We start from the raw sequence: 20239 nt of genomic DNA on the forward strand, positions 1-20239 counted from the left end.
GTCTGAACTGGACTTGAGGGCCTGATTAAGCTCATGAATGGTGAAGAGGTGGTCAGTGTCAGCTGGGCTGGTCTTGTTCGCCAGGATGAGTTCTGATCTTGTCTCGTGTAATGCTTCCTGCCGGCGTCTAGTGCCTTCTGGGAGTTGATTGGGAGAGGTTCTGTGGGCAAAAGTTACAGCCAGCCTTTCGGCTTCGCCTTGTGGATCCGGGTGTGAGGGAGGCCGAGCAGGGCGGGGGTTCGAGACAGCTCGTAATTTTTTCCATATGTCCCCAAGTTTTGAATAAGCCCCGAGCGACTGGCACCACTCCAACCACTTCTCCTTTATGTCATTTTTCTCTGCTATTGAATGACTGATGACTGCTTGCAGGTACTGGAGTGCTTCAGGTGTGGGGTGGGCTCTGTACAGCTTTTTTGCCCTGTTAAGCCGGTGATTGAGTTCGCGCACTCTGTCGCAAAAGAACCAATGGTCTTTGTGGTGGACTCGAGGGACAGTGGTTTTCGGGATGGATGTTTCAGCGGCGGCACGGAAGGCATCTGTCAGACAGGCAGCGTGTTCATCGAGGTCGAGAGGGGAAGTATGGGAAGTTAGTTCCTCTAGTGTGGAGGAGAAGAGGGCCCAGTTGGCTTGCTTGGTGTTCCATCTGGGTGGGGGCCCGGGGGGTTTGGGAATTACAGCCACGTCAATGGTACATATGATGGCATGGTGGTCGGAGGTGAGGGTGGGGTGTACCTCCCATTTTGTGAGGGTGGCAAGATCTGAGGAGACAAAGGAGAGGTCCAGCCTGCCGCCATGTAAGTGGGTTGGAATTTGAGGGTCATTGAGGACGTGTATGTTAGGTATGTCTTCCAGCAGCTCGGCGATGTGACGTCCGGTGGCATTTGCTATTCTGCTTGAGCCGAGACAGGGGTGGTGAGCGTTTAGGTCGCCACCGATGAAAATCTGTTCGGTGGTGGAGAGCGTGAAGAGCTCCCCGAGGTTTGCTTCGGCTGTGGGGGGACGGTAGATGTTGTAAATGTTGAGATGGCCATTTGCGAGGGTGATGGTGATTCCCTGGAGTTCGATGGAGCCGCCGCAGGTTGGGAGGGGGTCGATGGCAGAGGTGGGGATGTGGTTGTGCACCAGGATGGCACACCCCCGAGGGCCTCCGTGGGCTCGTGGCAGGAGGAAGGTGTTAAAGCCTCGTAGACGTAGTGGGCGGTGTTCGGTAAGTAGCGTCTCCTGGAGGAGGAAGATGTCGATATGGTCTTGGTGTGCTGCTTCTTCCAGCAAGGAGCGCTTACCTGTTGCACCGAGGATGTTCCACTGTAGAATACGAAGCTTTGAGGTGGAGGGGGGGCGTGATTGACTGTGAGTAGAAGGGAGGGAACTTGTTATTTCTCTGTGTCTGTGGGTGTCAGTATGGGGGATCGTGAGCGCTGTCTGTGTGGTGACTTGTTCGTAGTGTGTGTTGGTTTGCTTGTGTCTGTGGGGGCGCTGTGTGCGTGTTTGTGGGATCTGTTTTTGGATGAAGATCGGCTCCTTGGGTTTTCGGGGGCTGGACATGTAGAGGGTTGTGGTGCTGGCTGCTTGTGTTTGTGTGTACGGAGTGTGCTGTGGGGGGTTGTGTGTTCGGTAGTGGTGGGGGTCGTGGTGGGTTGCTCTGTTGTCTGTGTCGGGGTGGTGGTGGACAGTAGATCTGAGCTGGAGGTGTCGGGGGGTAGGGGATTTTCCATCCAGTCGTTGACTGTTCTGTCGGCAATCAGGAGGATTGGTTCTGGGTTGATGGGGCGGCCTATCTGTAGGGCGATCCCGATTGCAATGGCTTCGCCTAACTGCTGACCTAGGACTCGGAGGTCGTCTTTGGTGATTATCATGTGGTCTGTTGTCAGTGTGGGGGCAGGAGGGGGGGTTTGGGTGGAGACCTCGGATTCGGTCTGAGTGCCAGTGTCCAGCTTTGGATGTGTGATGGGGGGCTGTTGGGAGGACAGAGCTGGTGTTGCAGTTTGATGGGTTGGTGGGCTCAGCCGGCGGTGATGGGTCTCTGGGGGAATCTGCTTGTCTGATGGTAGGGGTGGAAAGTCTGCATGTGTGAGGACTTGAGGGGCTGTGGTGGTTTGCTGACCCCATGTGAAGTTTCCAGGTGGTGCAGGTGATGTTATTACCCTTTCTTGGACCCAGCGTTGCTCCCTGTCGATGCCCCTCTGAACTTGTTCTTTCCGGGCAGGGCAGATCTTGTTCCACGCATGGTGGTTCCCTTGGCAGTTTGGGCACTTGGCTATGACGGGTTGCTTTGCCTTGATTTTGTCGAGGCACTGTTGCGTGGGGTGGCGCCTGCTGCATATGGCGCATGTCGGAGGGCGGGTGCACCTTGTTTGGTGGTGTCCAAACCTTTGGCAGTTGAAACACTGAAGTGGTTCTGGGGTGTAGGGGCGAAGGTCGAAAGTGCCCCATGAGTTTAAATTGAGGTTTGGTGGGATAGGGCCTCTCAGTGTGATGAGTACCTGTCTGGTGGGTTCCCCCCTGACTTCGCACCGCTGGGCTGTCTCCACCTGGATGTGGTTGAGGACGGGTTGTAGGGGAAAATTTAGGGGATAGCGCTGTACGACAAATTTGCGTGTTGCGAGATTTGGGTCTAATTTCTTTAGATCGATGGTTTTGCCTGCTACAGTGTTCAAGTCGTTAAGGGCATGCAAGGTGGCTTCGTCAAGGGGAATAATGATGGTATTCAGGTTTTTAGTGGCTTCAAGTTTGAATTTGAGGTGGGGGTGCTCGGTCTCGATGGCAGTGACTATGTCGTAGGTCATGGGGAAGGCATCGTTAGGAGCAATGAGGAATGCTGGGAGTTTGGAGTGTGGTTGGGGTGGAGCTCTGGTAGTGTCTGTAACGGGGTGGGATGCTTGTGGGTGGGTACGGGGGTGGTGGGTTGCAGGATGTGAGGTGTTGGTATCAGACAGGTGGTTGAGTCTTTTTTCCTGCCTTCTTCTTTTTGTGACAAGGGTGAAACCGTCATCAGTGTCTGAGGGCGCCAGGGTGGCGGCGGATCGGGGTGTGTGCTCAGGAACTGAGGGCGAGGCGGCGTTGTCAGTAAGGTCTGGATCAGGTCCGGGTTGGTCGGCAGGGAGATCCTCGGTTTCCATGGCAGGAGTGGAGGAAAAGAAGTCGTCACAGTCGTATTCTGGGCCAGTGAGTCTTGGTTTCTTAGCAGAGGAGCGCTTTCTGGGAGATGTGGGTGGAGCCTCTGCTGACTCTGCTTCCGAAGTGGGTGCGGCTCGCTGAACGTCGGAGCTCATGGCGAAAGAGTGATCTAAAAAAAAAAAAAAAAAAAAATTATATATATATATATATATATATATATATATATATATATATATATATATATATATATATATATATACTTAGGTATTTATTTATTCAGTTGTTTATCCATGGCTCATTTCTAGTATACAAACATGTACATACTCATACACCCATGTATACTTCGAATATACATGAATGTATGTGCATGAACCTATGTGTATACTTTAACAGAGCGATGAGAGAAACAAGAAAATAAACAAATTATCAGCTGCAATCCGGCAGTTCCCTACAGTAACGGGGGGGCCTAACTCCCCGCCCTCTAAAGGGCGACGCAGGAGACCCCGTCACTGCCCCGTGAGGGTCTTGCCTAACCTAGCCCTAACAGAGCCAACCCTTGCCGCCTCCTATAACCAGGCCTCTAAGGCCCCCCCCTCATGGAGATACCCTAACGGTATTCCTTCAGGGTTCGGCGTCGGACTACGGCAGGGACTCTAAGGTGGCAGCTGGAAAAGCAGCTGATATCGGAACAGAAAAAAAAAAAAAAAGAAAAACACGAGATCACTGAACGCTGTGGTGAGGAAAGCTTGATCTGGCTACGATAGAAAAACGACTGCGAAAGTCTACGGTAAGAGCTATCCGCGTTTCAGTATCTGGGAGACAGGGGAAGAGGTGTTGTCACAACGACTGCTAGGCCAGAACTGAAGAGGAGAGTCCGGTCACCCGTCGTTGTTGTTGTTGTTGATATTCTCCCCACGACGTGGTGGGGAACGGGCAAACAAAAGAGCCCGTCGCAGAAGAGGCGAAAAAAGCTCCAAAAATGGAGCATAGCAGGGACGACGACGTGCAGACAGGGCAAGGGCGGCAGAGGAAGGGAACGAGGCGATGGTGAAAAAACAGCCCGATGATGGAGGAGACAACGGGGCGTGAGCGGTAGACAGGGCGGCGCCGATAGAGAGGGCGCCGGCAGGCTCAGGTGGATGACCCCATACGACTCGGTGGTGTTTCGCGGCCGGCTGCTTCGATGTTAACGGAGGGCAGAGAGGGACGAGAGCTTGATAGACAAACCGGCGCCGATGGTAGGGCGCCGAAGCTCAGGTCGAAGTCCCGAACTCTGCCCTCAACCCCCATCGGACTCGCTCCAGCTCTCCACAGCAGCAGGTGGTGGCGTGGAGGGTAGGCCCAGTCCTGGTGGACGCAAGGGGCACAACCCCGGTCAAGGTAGTATCGGAGGAATGGCGGTCGGCCATGGAAAGGGCGGACGGCCTACATCTCCTGATGGGCTGACCGGGGCACTCCCGAAGGTGGAGAGGACAGGCCCGCCCCTTGGCTGGTGCGGCTGCTGTGGAGAGCTGGTCCCGCCGGGAACAGCGGTGGAGGTGTTGCCTCGGCGAGAGGTGGTCACCCGTCCGCGACCTTCCCTTTAATACCCGTCTTCCCGATCCGCCCCCATCCCACCCGCGAATGGGAAGGAGGCAGAAGCCGGGCTGCGATCGGGCAGCAATCACATATAAGGATTTCAGCAAGCGCGTCCCCCATCACTTGGTGACGACGCCCAGCCAGAAGCACGCGTGTCTCGACCGCTCGCTCGCTCAGCTCTCACTCTGTGACTCCCTGCCTTATCAGCTGCTAACGACTTTGTCGGCATGTGTTACCCGCCCACTTATCACCTCATTTCATAAACTTCACCCATTCATCACCTCATAATAAAATTTACTCACATTATTCCTCCTACCTCTTTTCCTGTCTTCTTCTAATTTCTCTTTTATTACTAACCCCTGCTCTTTTGTGAATTCGGAGATACTTCCGGGACCCCCCCACTACCTTGTTGGGGCCACGGCCATAACAGTAGACGGGGGTCCAGGAGATATAGCCGTGCACCTGAGAGACTCTGCCTTTTGTTCTCCTACTTCCTTCCCATCTTGCTGGTGATAGATTGGTTAGGACTTCGGTCCTAACAATCTGGAACCACCCTGCTCTCACAACAAGTTTAGTGATCAGGGTAACGGCGCCAACACCTCATCCTGCACACCCATTGCACCCCGGGATCTATGCAAAAGTGTGGTGATTGGTTTCTTCCCCCTCTTTTATTAACGTCATGCGCTACACTCTCCCCCTCCCTCCCCCTTGATTAATGATGGCTTTCTCAGTTAAGTTTAAATGTACCCTCCCCTCCCTGCCTTCAGACCCTGGTCAGACCTTTTTTTGCATCACTGAAACTCCCTTTGTTAACCTTTTTTCTAGTGCAAAAGATAAAATCATTAAGATCACCTTGGCCTCTCAGACTCGTCTAGATTCATACCTCTCCCCCAGTAACCTGCCCAAATACTCCCAGGCTGGATATGAACTGATCTCAACTCCTGAGCTAAAAGCTGCCTGTACAATAATTGCCCGTAATGTTACCAAATATGTTCTCAGACACACCGATGATGACCTCATGACTGAACTGTCCCTGAAAAACGACATTCACGCCACCCACATTGTTCGCTTTGACAATTCAAACAACATCAAGATTCTCTGTGCTTCACCTCAAGAGGTACAGAAACTTCATTCACACGGTGTCAAAGCGTTCAACACAATCATCCCACCCAGCAACCTTAGACTCGAACAGTGGTTTGATCTTGCTCAATGCTTTAGATGTTACCAATATGGGCATCCAACTCGATCATGCCAAAAAACTCAAATATGCTCAAAGTGCTCTGCCCAAGGTCATTTCCATACAAACTGCACTAGCACTACTACTAAATGTATCAATTGTGGCGAAGGACACATTGCAATCGCCGGAAACTGCCCTATTAGAAAAAATCTGCTAAAGGACTTAAGGGCTAACTGCCAGCCCGCACAGCATATCAACACGCCTCAATCATACACAGCACCCCAACAAACTTCATCCACCATGTCATATGCCCAAGCCACTCAGAACTCACAGCCCCAAACTCAAGCACCCACCACTCATCCAACACCCACCAACACCACCCCTCCCAGTCCATCTTCCATTTCACCCTTCCCCCCCAACGTTACCGCAGTTGTCATGTCCGCCCTAGCCCAAGCTCTGTACTCTGATGTGCCCTTTGCATCCCTTATCAATGATGCTCTAGCCGCCAACAATATGTCCACCATTGTCATCCCCCCTTCATGGCACACAGCCAAGAAATCGCCCCACATCTTCATCCCCCCTTCACAGCAAACTGGCAACACCTCAGTCCCTCCTACCTTACCCCCTCCCATCCCCTCCACCTCTCATTCATCCCCCTGCACTTCCAACCCACCCACCACACCCACTCACCCTAAACCTCATCCCACTCCTGCATCCTCAAAAGCACTCCCATCTTCCCCCCCCACCATCCCTCCTCCTGCTGATTCACGTCATCCTAACCAAACCACCCAGCCCCCAACCCCATCTCCCTCCACCAGCACAACCCCTAACCAACCTAACCCCATGCCCCCTCCACCTACCCCAACCACCCCCCTCACCTGCGATCGAGATCGCAGCGTCTCTTGCAAACGCAAGGCAGCTGACTCTCCCGAATCCCCCTCCTCCCTCTCCCCTTCAGTTCACACTCATCAATCACGCTCCAGAAAACGCAGTGCCCCCCCTCCCAAAAAGAGAACCCCATCCTTCTCCCCTGCCTCACCCACAAATACCACATACATAGCCCATTCAGACTCAGTTCAACACGATCACCATCATGCTTAAAATCATCCAGTTTAACATTAGACACTATTACGCAAACAGGCACCTACTTACTCAACTCATTCACGAACACGACCCAGACATAATATTACTCAACAGCACTTGCACCAACAACACCAGAAAAATCAAACACTATGGCTACACTACACTTCAAACCGACGAGGGTCCACACGACGGAGTTGCTATCATGATTAAAGGCACAATTAAACACGACTTCATCACAACATGGACACACAGACATTTCCTTGCAGTTAAAACACACACTACTCTTGGCCCCCTCATAGTCTCCACCACATACACCAGACCCAACACTGGCATCCCCTTCACAGACATAAACAGACTCTTCAACAACACTGCACCAACACTATTCATTTCAGACCTAAATGCACAACACGGGACATTCCAACACAGCACAACCAACAATCATGGAAGACAAATGTTCACCATATACCAACACAAAAGATTAAATTTCCTAGGACCTGATTTTCTCACAACATTTACACCTAGGGGATCAGGTAAGCCAGATCTCATCTTCACCAACAGATCATTTAACATTTTTCATCACCACATCACCCCCGGCCCCATGTCTGGGTCTGATCACATCCCCATCATAATGTCCATCTCCACCAACCCGATCCTGATCCCCAGTACACCACACTATGACTACCTACATGCAGACTGGGATGCCTTTACACAAACCCTTTCAGAACAAGAATACACCACTGACTATGAGGGAAAACACCACACTGACATAGAAGAACAATGTAAATACCTACACACATGCATACTCAACACTGCCAACATTACCATACCCACAACCACACACATACCTATACACACATTCATACCATCCATACGAACACAACGATTCCTAGTGTGTTACCGTCGTCGGTTTGAACTAAACAAAAACAACTTAGGCCAAGTACGGTTCGACCTATCACATCTTCGGACACATGTAATCAATAGCCTTGAATCCGACCACAATGCACACTGGCGACGCCTCATACAAACTGCACAACAACACAGGAAAACTAAACCCTGGGAATTCTGGAAACACATTCGCCGACTCAAGGGCTGTAACTTACCTAGAGTAAGAAAATTAATTGCTAACAACAGAGAAATCACAGATCCCAGGGAAATCACAAACACATTTAAAAACGCATGGCAACAAGTATACCACCCTAACCCTCCTCATCCTGCCGCAACACGTCACATAAGACATATAGAACAACACCTTCACACTCTCCACGAACATATCACACCAGACGCAAACATACACATAAATAATCTAGACATACATAACCCCCTCACTGCTCCCATACTAGTCGAAGAAGTCAAGTCTATGCTCGCTAGAACTCCAAAGAAGGCGCCGGGTGCCACAGGCATCGGACATCACATACTCAAACACCTCCCAAACACATTCATAAATGCACTTACACACTTATACAACGCTGCCTTGGCATCCGGCTACTTTCCGGACTCGTTTAAGATCGCGACAGCTACTCTAATCCCTAAAAAAGACAAGACAACAACAGACCCTTTAAACTTCAGGCCCATTAGTTTACTAGAAGTGTTAGGAAAAACTTTCGAACGAATCATCAACATTAGATTACGGCAATACTTAGAAGACGAAAACCTTCTTTCCCCCAGACAGTTTGGTTTCAGACCTAGACGATCCACACAGGACGCCCTAAACATCATCACCAATTACTTACATATCAACCAAAACATCCGCAATGCATACAAGACAGCCCTTATTACTCGTGACGTCAAACGTGCATTTGACTCTGTTTGGCACGCAGGCCTGAAGTACAAAATCTGCGAACAATTCAACTTCCCTTCACTCATTAAAAAACTACTTTGCAATTTTCTAGACAACCGCACAATTTTTTTTTTTTTTTTTTTTTTTTTTTTTTTTAACAGAACGGAGGAAGGAAAAACAAATGGAGAAAAAAAAATAATCCATACACCAGATTACTGGTGTCCTCTGTTCATAAAATATCTGTAACAGTTAGACTTGAAGAGTTGTAGGTTGAAATTTGGAGGAAAACAACTCTGGGGAAGCGAGTTCCAGAGAGATGCAGTTCGGGGAATGAAAGAATTCTGATAGGCAGAAGTTCTGCAATATGGTTGAGTGACATTCCAGTCATGAGCGCTACCAGATGCCCGTGTAGCACGAGGGAAGGCATGGAGAGGTGGCACCATGGACGCAACTTCGTCTGAGCATTTGCCAAAAAAATATCTGTAAAATAATGCAAGGGAGGCAACATTCCTTCTTACTTGCAGGGGAGGTAGTTTATATGTAATGGCAGGGTTGTTAATGATTCTAACAGCTTTATTCTGAATTTTGTCTAGTTGCCTTAATGCAACCTCTCCACAACCATTCCACAAGGGTGAGCAATATTCAAGCTGAGAGCGCACATGACTCTTATAAATTATAGCTAACTGCTCATCGGCGAAGAAGTTACGGACTCTGTACAATAATCCAAGTTTCTTTGAGGCGGTTTTAGCAAGTGATCTGACATGAGAGGTCCAGCTGAGGGCACTGTTAAGTGAGACACCAAGAATTTCAATACTTTTGGAGATGGGAATATTAGTAGCACTGAAGGTAATGTACGAGTCTGGCAATATCTGTCTATTGGTAAACTGTATATATTTAGTTTTACTAGCATTAAAAGAGACAAGGTTGTTTTGTCCCCATTCACTGATTGTAGATAGATCTTCATTTATGGAGATGGCTGTATTGAGTTGAGAGGTAGAGATATTAGACTTTGTAAATGGATGTCTGAGTGTGAATGAACTATGTAGTGTTGAGTCATCTGCATATGAGTGAATGGGATTGTGAGTGACAGATAAGAGATCATTAATATGTACCAGAAATAGGGTTGGCGCCAGAACTGATCCCTGCGGCACGCCGGTGTTAATTGAGTGGAAATTCGAATATACATCATCTACTTTTACTCTTATTTTCCTGTCACTAAGATAAGAAGAAATCAAAGGAACAAAAGACGTTAGTCCATAGCAAGGGAGTTTGGACAGCAGGGAACGGTGCCATACTCTGTCGAAAGCTTTAGAGATATCAAGAGCTACTGCATGAGTTTCTCCAAAAAGATCAATTGATTGATGGATGGTATGAGTTAAGAGATTGAGTATGTCAATGGTGGATCTTTCGTGGCGAAAACCGTATTGTCTATCATTAATTAAGTTGTTGGATTCAAGATGTTTAACAATATGCTTATTAATTAAAGTTTCAAATACCTTACCAAGAGAAGATGTGATAGCTATTGGTCTGTAATTGGAGGGGTCAGACGAACTTCCTTTCTTCGGAACTGGGTGGATATTGGCTTCTTTCCATGAATTTGGGAATAAAGAAGTACGTATGCATAGTCTGAATAATTTAGCTAGGACAGAGGCAAGTTCAGGGGAACACTTTTTCAAAACAATTGGCGGAATTCCATCTGGACCTGGAGCTTTGTTGGTAGGTAAATTGTCTAGGATGGATTTTACAAATCTTGTCTGTATTTTAAGTGGGGCAATTTCGGGAGAATCAAGTTCCAGTACTGAGACATTCTGGCTGGTATCATCTATGGTAGAGTTTCTTGCAAAGGTACTAGCAAAGATATCTGCTTTCCCACGTGGGTCATTTGTAATATTGCTTCACGCAGGTGTACCTCAGGGCTCCGTCCTTGCACCCACCCTCTACACACTCTACACAAATGACATCCCCACCCCACTACATGACGATTCACTCACCATTCAATACGCAGACGACATTACTCAACTTGTACGATCAACGACAATTGACGGAATTACGAACAAAGCGAGCGTAGAGCTGGATCGAATTGCACGATGGGAGCAGAAGTGGCGAATTCAAGCGAATCCCTTGAAATGCACAGTAACATATTTTCGTATTAAATCAGCTAATCCCCGCCCACTTTTTCTAAATTCGCGTGATCCCGATCGCGTTCCCATTCCCATTAGGAATACTTGCACCGTACTTGGTCTTACATACGATAAAAACTTCAAATTTCATCATCACATACGAGGTAAGGCAGGCGTGGCTGGCACTGCACTAACACAAATATACCGGTTCCGTAGTGCAACACCATCAACTAAATTTCATTTGTATAAAGCACTGATCAGACCACTGCTCACGTATTCACCGTTAAGTCTATCTCTTTCGGCCAAAAGCAACATTCTAAATTTACAGAAAGTTCAAAATAAAGCCATACGTTGGGCACTGAGCATACGATGGGATGATTTTATCACCAACATACACTCTCATGAACGCGCCAACATTCCACCCATCAACACTTACCTTCACCACCTACAACAAAAACAAATCACCAAACTCACCGACGTTCACACTGACTTCATCGACTTTTTCACCCGGATCACACCCCCCACACGACCTCTAGCCAACCTCTTCCACCCTGACGCAAGACCTGCACCAACCCCATTGTTTACTTAATTACCACTAATTTATTTATTATTGATCCTTTCATTAATTATTAATTCACACCCAGCAACTCATTAAGACTCAAACCACCCCTACACCCACTATCAAGATCACGGCAGCCACGCATTCACACGCCATCCTCATATCCAGCACCCCAGACCCCGACCTTGACCACCCCATCAAGATAACCACCTTCCTCCACCCCTCCCCTTTCCTTATCCCCCTACCCAAGCCCCCTAGGGCTACAACACCTTACCCAACACCCCTATCCTATTATCCTACCCAGGCTCCTGGAGCCGGAAATCAGATGAACCTGAGAGGCAGCCAATAAGCCAATGCTTGGCAGAGAAAGCCGTAGCGACTCACTCCTCCCTCCCTTAAGTAACAACACTGTGCACGTGCGAGACCCCCCCCCCCTCCCCAACACCAAACACACGCACGTTGGGTTAAGCCCCGACACTCTTTCTCTTAGTCTAAATTCTTCCTCTCCTACTATAAAAAAAAAAAAAAAAAAAAAAATGCACCTTACACAATGCAACCAGGAACCTGATCTCTCAGTAAGGCCGGGAGATAAAACTAAGGCCTAGTTCCTGCCACCACGTGTTGTCGTCGTCCTGGTTGCATTACACTCATTACACATATACACAATCATTCTTTACCTTCCTTCCTTTCCCCCCCTTTTCTATACGTCATTGTATTGTATTGTATTGCGTCCCCCATGTCGACTCAGTCTCTCGCTCGCTCCCGCACCGTGCACATAGTAGTAGTACCGTCTGACTCGTCAGCGACGCCATGCCACCCAAGACCTCCGGAAAGGCCGCTAAGAAGGCTGGCAAGGCCCAGAAGGCCATTGCCAAGGGAGACAAGAAGAAGAAGCGTAGGAGGAAGGAGAGCTACAGCATCTACATCTACAAAGTGCTCAAGCAGGTCCACCCTGACACCGGCGTTTCCTCCAAGGCGATGTCTATCATGAACTCTTTCGTGAATGACATCTTCGAGCGCATTGCTGCAGAGGCTTCACGCCTGGCACACTACAACAAGCGTTCAACCATCACCAGCCGGGAGATCCAGACGGCCGTCAGGCTGCTCCTCCCTGGCGAGCTGGCCAAGCACGCCGTGTCTGAAGGCACCAAGGCTGTCACCAAGTACACCTCCTCAAAGTAGAGAAGTTACACTCTTGGCCATTTCAACATTTCCGGCTCCAATCGGAACCACAAGATTTTCGATAAAAAGGGGAAAGACAGACTTACAAATTTTCCTCTCAGGAACTCTGGTTTATCAGCTATTTTTTTTTTTTTTTCCCTTTCATTTGCTGAGATTGTGGCGGATGGAAGGGTGCAAGGAATAAATGTGTTGGGAGAGTTGAATGATTCTTTGATCACGAAGGAGGAAGTGGAGAAGGCAGTAAAGGAGATGAAAACAGGGAAAGCTGCAGGTATGGATGGGTGTGCTGTGGAATGCCTGAAGGGTGGTGGAGTGACTATTGTTGACTGGTTAGTAAGATTGTTGAATGTGTGCTTTGAGAAAGGTATGGTGCCAATTGACTGGGCAAGTGCTTGTGTGGTCCCGTTGTATAAAGGCAAGGGTGATAAGTATGAATGTACTAGCTTTAGGGGTATAAGTCTGTTGAGTGTTCTAGGTAAGGTGTATGGTAGAGTGTTAATTATGAGAGTTAGAGAGGGTACAGAGGGAGTGATTAGTGATGAGCAGTGTGGCTTTAGGAGAGGGAGGGGATGCGTTGATCAGGTGTTTGCTGTGAGACAAGTGTGTGAAAAGTATTTAGCGAAAGGCAAGGATGTGTTTTGGGCATTTATGGATTTAGAGAAAGCGTATGATAGAATTGATAGGGAGGCTTTGTGGACTGTTTTAAGATTGTATGGACTTGATGGTAGGTTACTAAAAGGGGTGAAAAGTTTTTATGTAAATAGTAGAGCATGTGTAAGAGTGGGAAATGCTGTGAGTGATTGGTTTCCCGTGAGAGTGGGGCTGCGACAGCGATGTGTGATGTCACCTTGGTTGTTTAATATTTACATGGATGGTGCTGTAAGGGAGGTGAATGCAAGAGTTTTAGGTGGTCTGAGTCTGGTAAATGTTGATGGTGGAGATTGGAATCTGAAGCAGCTGCTGTTTGCAGATGATACTGCACTGGTGACTGATTCAGAGGAGAGATTGAGACAGTTGGTAGAGGAGTTTGGAAGGGTGTGTGAAAGGAGGAATTTGAAAGTAAATGAGAATAAGAGTAAAGTGATGAAGTGTACGAGGTTGATAGATGGTAGGGGGATGAATATAGTTTTGAATGGTGAGTTGCTTGAGGAGGTAGATTGTTTTAAATATCTAGGGTCACATGTTGCTGTGGATGGAAGAATAGATGCAGAAGTGAAGTTTAAAATAAATGAAGTAGGAAAGGTGCTGGGAGGAATGAAAAAAGTGTTTAAATGTCGTTCGCTTAGAATGGATGTAAAGAGAAGGCTGTATGAGGGTGTTGTGGTACCGACTGCATTATATGGGGCTGAAACATGGAATATGGGTGTAGCAGAGAGGAAAAGTTTGAATGTAATGGAGATGAGGGTTCTGAGGAGTATGTGTGGAGTGACGCGTATGGATCGGGTGCGAAATGATGAAGTGCGAAGGAGAACTGGAGTTGTTCAGGAGATAGCTGGTAGAGTTGAGCAGAGGGTGTTGCGATGGTTTGGGCATATGGAGAGAATGGATAATGAGCGATTGGTGAAAAAGATAACTAGATCTGATGTGAGAGGTGTAAGGCTGAGAGGAAGACCACGAATAGGATGGATGGATAGTGTGAAGAGAGCGCTGGATGCGAGAGGGATGTCTGTCGAGCAAGGAAGAGTGGCTGTGCGTGACAGAAATAAATGGAGAGAAATTGTGAATAAATAAGTGATGACGCAGCCCTGAGGGGATATTCTCCCGCATTTGGTCTGATCAGCTAGTCAGGTCAGGTGCGGGTAAGGGGATGGGTATGTTATGATGTGGCAGGGGTAAACCAGCTCTGCTGTCGGGCCCTGCTGCGGATGTCACTGATTGCATTGCGCAGTTGACCCTTGTGCGGTGTGGTGCGGTGAGGATCTGTCCGTTCTCCCCTTTGGGGCTAAGATGTGAATGAATGTGTTTAAATGGATGCGTAAATGGAGAGTGTGTCGTCCTGTCTCGGCTACCTCCCTTTCCTTGGGGGAAGCAGCCTAGGTATATAGATAGATAGATAGATTTTTTTTTTTTTTTCGGCAACGGTGGTTTGGGATGGGCACGTAGGCACAATCGAAATGTTTTGAACTAGGGTTAGGGGTTAAAACAATAGAGGCAAAATAAAAGAGTAAATATGGGCGTGCGGGCCTTCTTATTCATCTGAAGAACCAACAACAACGTACCGTCGCCCCAAGAAGTGACGGCACAGTTTCAGATTGCTTCGGTCACTCTCCACTGCCATACGTTCTATGAAAACAGCGAATATAAGGTAAACATTCAATGCCTTCATCACGTCATGCCAAATAACGTATATATTATATCGCGAAAATAAGGATGTAAAATGAATAACAGGAGGCAGTGATATATTAGATGGTAACACTTAGTTATCTTTCCCGATTTGAATGAATGTGAAATGTATTAACTTCGCGCGCGGTGGCCAGTACGCCTATAACTCCCAGTCAATGTTTTTTTTTTTTCTTTTTTTTCTTTTTTTTTTAATGTCCTGCTGGACAGAAAATGCTTATTCGGAAGTTTTGAACTCAATGATTTGTTTATGAACCTCTGCATTTTATTACTCTTGCGAATCGATTATGCACTGAGGATATCAGACACTGACAGAAGGTAGCATTCTCCAAGGAGCTCCGACTCTAATCTAGGCAGATTTCGATTTTTTTTTTTTTTTCCCCACCGATAGCCCTCTGTCTTATATGAAATAATCCTGAGATTTTTCTTCATGGGAAACTGGCCAAAGGCAGTGTATTAACTGCATGTCCTTGAGTGAATGTTATCTCCTTTCGTGCGTGTTGATCGAAACATGTAAAATAGCTTACTGGCTTAAGCCTCCTTCCCGCTTTCTGTCGTCGTCCATGGAGACATTGGAAACGGAAATAAATGACTTTAAATTATTCCCTAGAATTGTAACGGAAATTATTTTCTAAATAATATTTATCCATTTCCAATGTTTATTGAAGCTCCCTTTTGTTCAGTCTTACGCTACCCAAACATCACTGTCTGTTACCTGGCTAGATTTGAACTCCACAACATATTTATTCCCTACTCTCCCTGAGCGACAGTTGTGAAATATCACTTAGTTCCGTTTAGGAATTCCTATTATCGTAACGAACCAACTGCTTCCTACAATATTTTTGAAATATACAGATAACTAACTGGTCATGGATTTATTGTTTTTTGTAACAATTTTACATATTAGGTTTCACCTCGTACAGATATAAGGAAGAGTATGGACACTATCGCTGACCGAAAACTTCTGGATACTCCGCCGGCACTTCTTAAGCCGCCTGTACCAACCAACACACAGTTCCGGTCTAGCAGCCGTAGGAGGAGGATCACTGCCGCCTTAGTGAGACCTTCCCAGCTATGCCCGACCAGCGCTCTACTGCCACCGCCTACGACCCGTTGAGGGGGGCATCCAGCAGTAGTTCTAGACCGCCGGGAGCCACGAAGATCACAGGTTCGGTGGTGTGGTTCAGCTTGAAGTCTGGGTACGGCTTCATCAAGCGCCGGGACACTTGTGCTGTTTTCGTGCACAGTCTCCGGATCGTTGCACCTAACCCCCGACACTTTCAGCGCTCTCTTGGTGAGGGTAAGGCTGTGGAGTTTCGGCTCCGTCAGTCACCCAAGGGTCCCGAGGCTACGGATGTCACTGGGCCGGGAGGTGCTGCTGTGCAGGGCCCTGCCCATGCACGGCGGCGCCCCACGGCCCAGAGACACCAGGCTCATGATCCTGGGTGTTCTGGGGAGACTAATCTCCTAGTCTCGATATGCGTCGCTACGGCACAGGCTTTTTGTGGGGGTGATAAGGCTCTGTTGCACATTCTCCTCCCTCAGATCTTTGAGGAGAACGGGCTACCAAGACTTGTCATCCCCCAGAGCTTTGTCGGAGATGCACATTCAGCCCCTCACCCAGATCGTCGTCTCCGGCGGCCTCCTGCGCAGCCCAAGTCCCGGCGACCTCCACCTCGGCCCCGCCGTACACCGCGCAAACGGCTGTGCCTGGACGGACCCCTCAACAGGGCGACTGGCTCGTCTGTCTCTGCCCCTACCGACCCGGCACTGATCACAGCCATGGAGCTTGACACCATCACCACCGTTGCTGAGATCCACGCCTTGCCGTCTGCAGCCGAGGGGGAAAGGGCTGCCGTCCCCGTTTCGCCCGACCACCGCGACGCCGAGGACCCTTCCTCCCCCGTTTTTCCACCTGCTGCTGAGGGAGTTGATCTCACAACTTCCACCACCGATCCGCCGCCTGCAAGCCTCTCACCTGCCCTTCTTCTGCCATCCTCTGCCGAGTCAGACGATGCTCGTGAGCTCCTCGCCGCCAGGTTCGAACGCGGCTTAACTCTAGCTTTCAGCCTGGTCCTTCAAGACTCCCCTTTAGGCGTTCCACCTCACCTTAGGGACTCGGGGGAGCTGGAGTTGTATGAGGATATAGATCGCGACTCCGAGTATACAGACGTCTCCGACTCTGATGAGCAGCCTTGAGGTGCTTCTTTGCCCAGCCGTTTTTCTCCACCGATCATCGCACCTTCCCCTGCCCCTGCCGCCTTCCTCTCGTCCTTCAGCCTGCTGTTCCCGCTCCCCCTCGTCCTTCAGCCTGCTGTTCCCGCTCCCCCTCGTCCTTCAGCCTGCTGTTCCCGCTCCCCCTCGTCCTTCAGCCTGCTGTTCCCGCTTTGCTCTGAATCGAGAGCTTGATTCCGCCATTTCCCTGACGGGCGTTTGCCCGTGCCCCTACATGTGCGGGGCGAATATCTACACACACACACACAACCAACACACTCAACAGGCGTACAGTAAATACATGCATGACATCGTATCATGCCTATTCATGTCAGTCTATAATATGTAGGTACATACAACAACACATGTGCACAAATACATTTATACTATGTACGCAGTGACCTACACATGTACGTACACACTAAGTCATGCTCACATACACACAAGCCCTCATACGTCCGTACACACAGACATACATGCTCACAAAGAGACACACATACACATACGTACAGTATAAACATACAACCTACATACATACACACGCACAACTGCAGGTAAAAATCGATGGGTTCAGGTTCACCTTTTTTAAAACTGCGACGTGAACAACAGATCAACAAAAGAAATAAACGAATAGGTAAGTTCCTTCTCCCCCCCAAAACAAAAAAAAAAGTAAATGAATGATTGAAAAAAGGATGAATGAATGAATGCATGTATGTAAGTATATAAGTATAGTTCATTCGTCTGTGTGTGTGTGTGTGTGCTCATACGTCCGTACACACAGACATACATGCTCACAAAGACACACAAATACATACGTACAGTATAAACATACACACGCACAACTGCAGGCGAAAATCGATGGGTTCAATTTTTTTTTTTTCCAGCATAGTAACTGAAGCATTCCTCTTGCGTTCATGACGGATAGAGAGCATCTCCTAATATGCAGCGGGAATGACTTTCTCGTTGTGCAAACCTGTGTACCTTTATGAGGGCGTGAGTGAATCGCTGAGTCAGTAAAAGAAACTGGCAAATAACGACAACAAAAACTGCGACGTGAACAACAGATCAGTCAAAGAAATAAACGAATAGGCAAGTATTCCCCCCCCCTCAAAAAAAAAAAAGGTAAATGATTGAAAAAAAGAAAAAAAAAGAATGAATGCATGCATGTATGTAAGTAATGGAGTTCATTCGTCTGTATGTGTGTGTGAGAGCATGCTTCGCTGCGGAAAAGCGTAAGAGCTGATACATGGAAACCTAAACTGAGGGTCTGTCATCATCTCTCTTTGAAGAAGGGTTTTGGCCCTGAAAAGGGCCGAGATTTCTTTCGATGGAAGTGGGGGGCCTCTCGCTTTAGGCGCGCTCGCCACGGATGCGGCGGGCCAGCTGGATGTCCTTAGGCATGATGGTTACACGCTTGGCCTGGATGGCACACAGGTTGGTGTCCTCAAAGAGACCGACCAAATAGGCCTCGGACGCCTCCTGCAGAGCCATGACGGCAGAGGACTGGAAGCGCAGGTCAGTCTTGAAGTCCTGGGCAATGTCACGGACAAGACGCTGGAATGGCAGCTTCCTTATAAGCAGCTCAGTGCTCTTCTGGTAGCGACGGATCTCACGCAGGGCCACAGTGCCAGGCCTGTAACGATGGGGTTTCTTGACGCCGCCGGTGGCAGGGGCGGACTTGCGAGTGGCTTTGGTGGCCAGCTGCTTGCGAGGGGCCTTGCCTCCAGCAGACTTACGTGCAGTCTGCTTGGTACGAGCCATGGCGCGCGACTGAGGAGGGAGCTGTGAGAGGAGCGAGAGTGTTGGCGCGCCTCGCCTGGCAGCGGCTTTTTATGTCTCCTGCCTCCGGACTGGCGGCGTGTGAGTGGTCGGCGTGTGATGTACATGGCGGTGACTTACTGTTCATGCTTTTTCGATGCCATTCCTGGTTTGCTTGCAAAATTTGGCATGCCCTGTGGCGTGACCTGGCTACGACGCCTCTCTAGGATTGGCCTCCTGGGAGGTGGGGTGGGGCCTAGGCCTGAAATCAAGGTTAAATGGATAAGGTTCGTACTTGCACGACCGACGCTGGGTTATATAAGGGTGGTCGGCGAGCGGGATCGTGTCATGCTTACCGGCATCAGCATCAGCGAGTTGTTCTGCACACTGACTCACTCTCTGCCCTTCAGTGTCTGGAGTCTCTTTCGCTTACATCTCACCGTTTCCTACTCACGGCTATATATACTATTTCGTCATTCATACAGCAGCGTGGTGGCTCAGTGATTTTTCACTGGGTCTCTGGACATGTTGGCGTTTGGGGGAACGAACTGGCAGATACAACTACACGTGTGGCTAGCACCCTCCCTGCTGTCACATTTCCGCTTCGCCCTTGTGCCACCCGAGTCCTCTCAGAGGTGTATGCCACTATCTACAGGCGTACCAAGGATGAGCATGAACTCTGTATTGCCGAGGGATCACGCTCGGCTGCCTGGTATGCGGCAGCCACATCTTATTCACCTCTTCCGATACCAACTGGATTACCCAACTTTATCCTAGTTAAGATTAGTTGTCTCCGCTTAGGTTTCCTGTGCTACCGCCAGGTTGCCGGCTTGGAGCCTGACCCATGCCCCCATTGCTATGCAAGGTCTGCCGACCCTTTATCCCATTACTTACTAGACTGTCCGGCCACAGCACTGCTTCTTGCATGTCCTGGCGGAGGCTTCCCTCGTACTGGGGATGACGTCTTTGATGCAGCTCAGGTTGTTGGCAATGCATCTTTTCAGAGAATTTTGCGCACTGTGCGGGACTACCCTATTCCTCGGTAATTCTCTCAGGCATTGATCCTGCTTTTTTTTTTTTTTTTTTTTTTAAGGCTTTTCTCTGACGGGCTCTTAGTTTGCCCGTGCCCCACCAAGTGTGGGTAAATATCAAACAACAACAACAAAACAAGCGGGGTCGTCATCATTGTTGGTGCTGGGAGCTGAGTGGACACTCACTACTGGGTCTGAGCAGTAGCAGCAGCTGTAGACACTATGACTGGTCGAGGCAAAGGCGGCAAGGGTCTGGGCAAGGGAGGCGCCAAGCGACACTGCAAGGTGCTTCGTGACAACATC

General features: G+C 48.8%; 3 protein-coding genes across 3 annotated transcripts in view; 2 read left to right on the forward strand and 1 right to left on the reverse strand.

The window, feature by feature from the left end:
- The first annotated feature begins 12221 nt into the window (after nt 1-12221).
- LOC145419124 (histone H2B) lies at nt 12222-12593 on the forward strand. Its single transcript, XM_080287366.1, has one exon. The coding sequence runs from the start codon at nt 12222-12224 to the stop codon at nt 12591-12593; it is 372 nt and encodes a 123-aa protein (XP_080143492.1).
- Nucleotides 12594-18497: 5904 nt separating this feature from the next.
- On the reverse strand, nt 18498-18908 carry LOC145418920 (histone H3-like). Its single transcript, XM_080287178.1, has one exon. It carries the CDS (start codon nt 18906-18908, stop codon nt 18498-18500), a length of 411 nt encoding a protein of 136 aa, XP_080143304.1.
- A 1250-nt stretch (nt 18909-20158) lies between these two features.
- Nucleotides 20159-20239, forward strand: part of LOC145419037 (histone H4-like) — a 312-nt gene continuing 231 nt past the window's right edge. The window contains exon 1 of the mRNA XM_080287283.1: nt 20159-20239. This exon is cut by the window's right edge and continues 231 nt beyond it. Coding sequence (XP_080143409.1) covers nt 20159-20239 — 81 coding nt within the window.

The sequence above is a fragment of the Coenobita brevimanus genome, chromosome 117, assembly GCF_032717465.1.
Source record: "Coenobita brevimanus isolate Jiangsu-jjx chromosome 117, ASM3271746v2, whole genome shotgun sequence".
In the NCBI taxonomy this organism is placed as follows: Eukaryota; Metazoa; Arthropoda; class Malacostraca; order Decapoda; family Coenobitidae; genus Coenobita; species Coenobita brevimanus.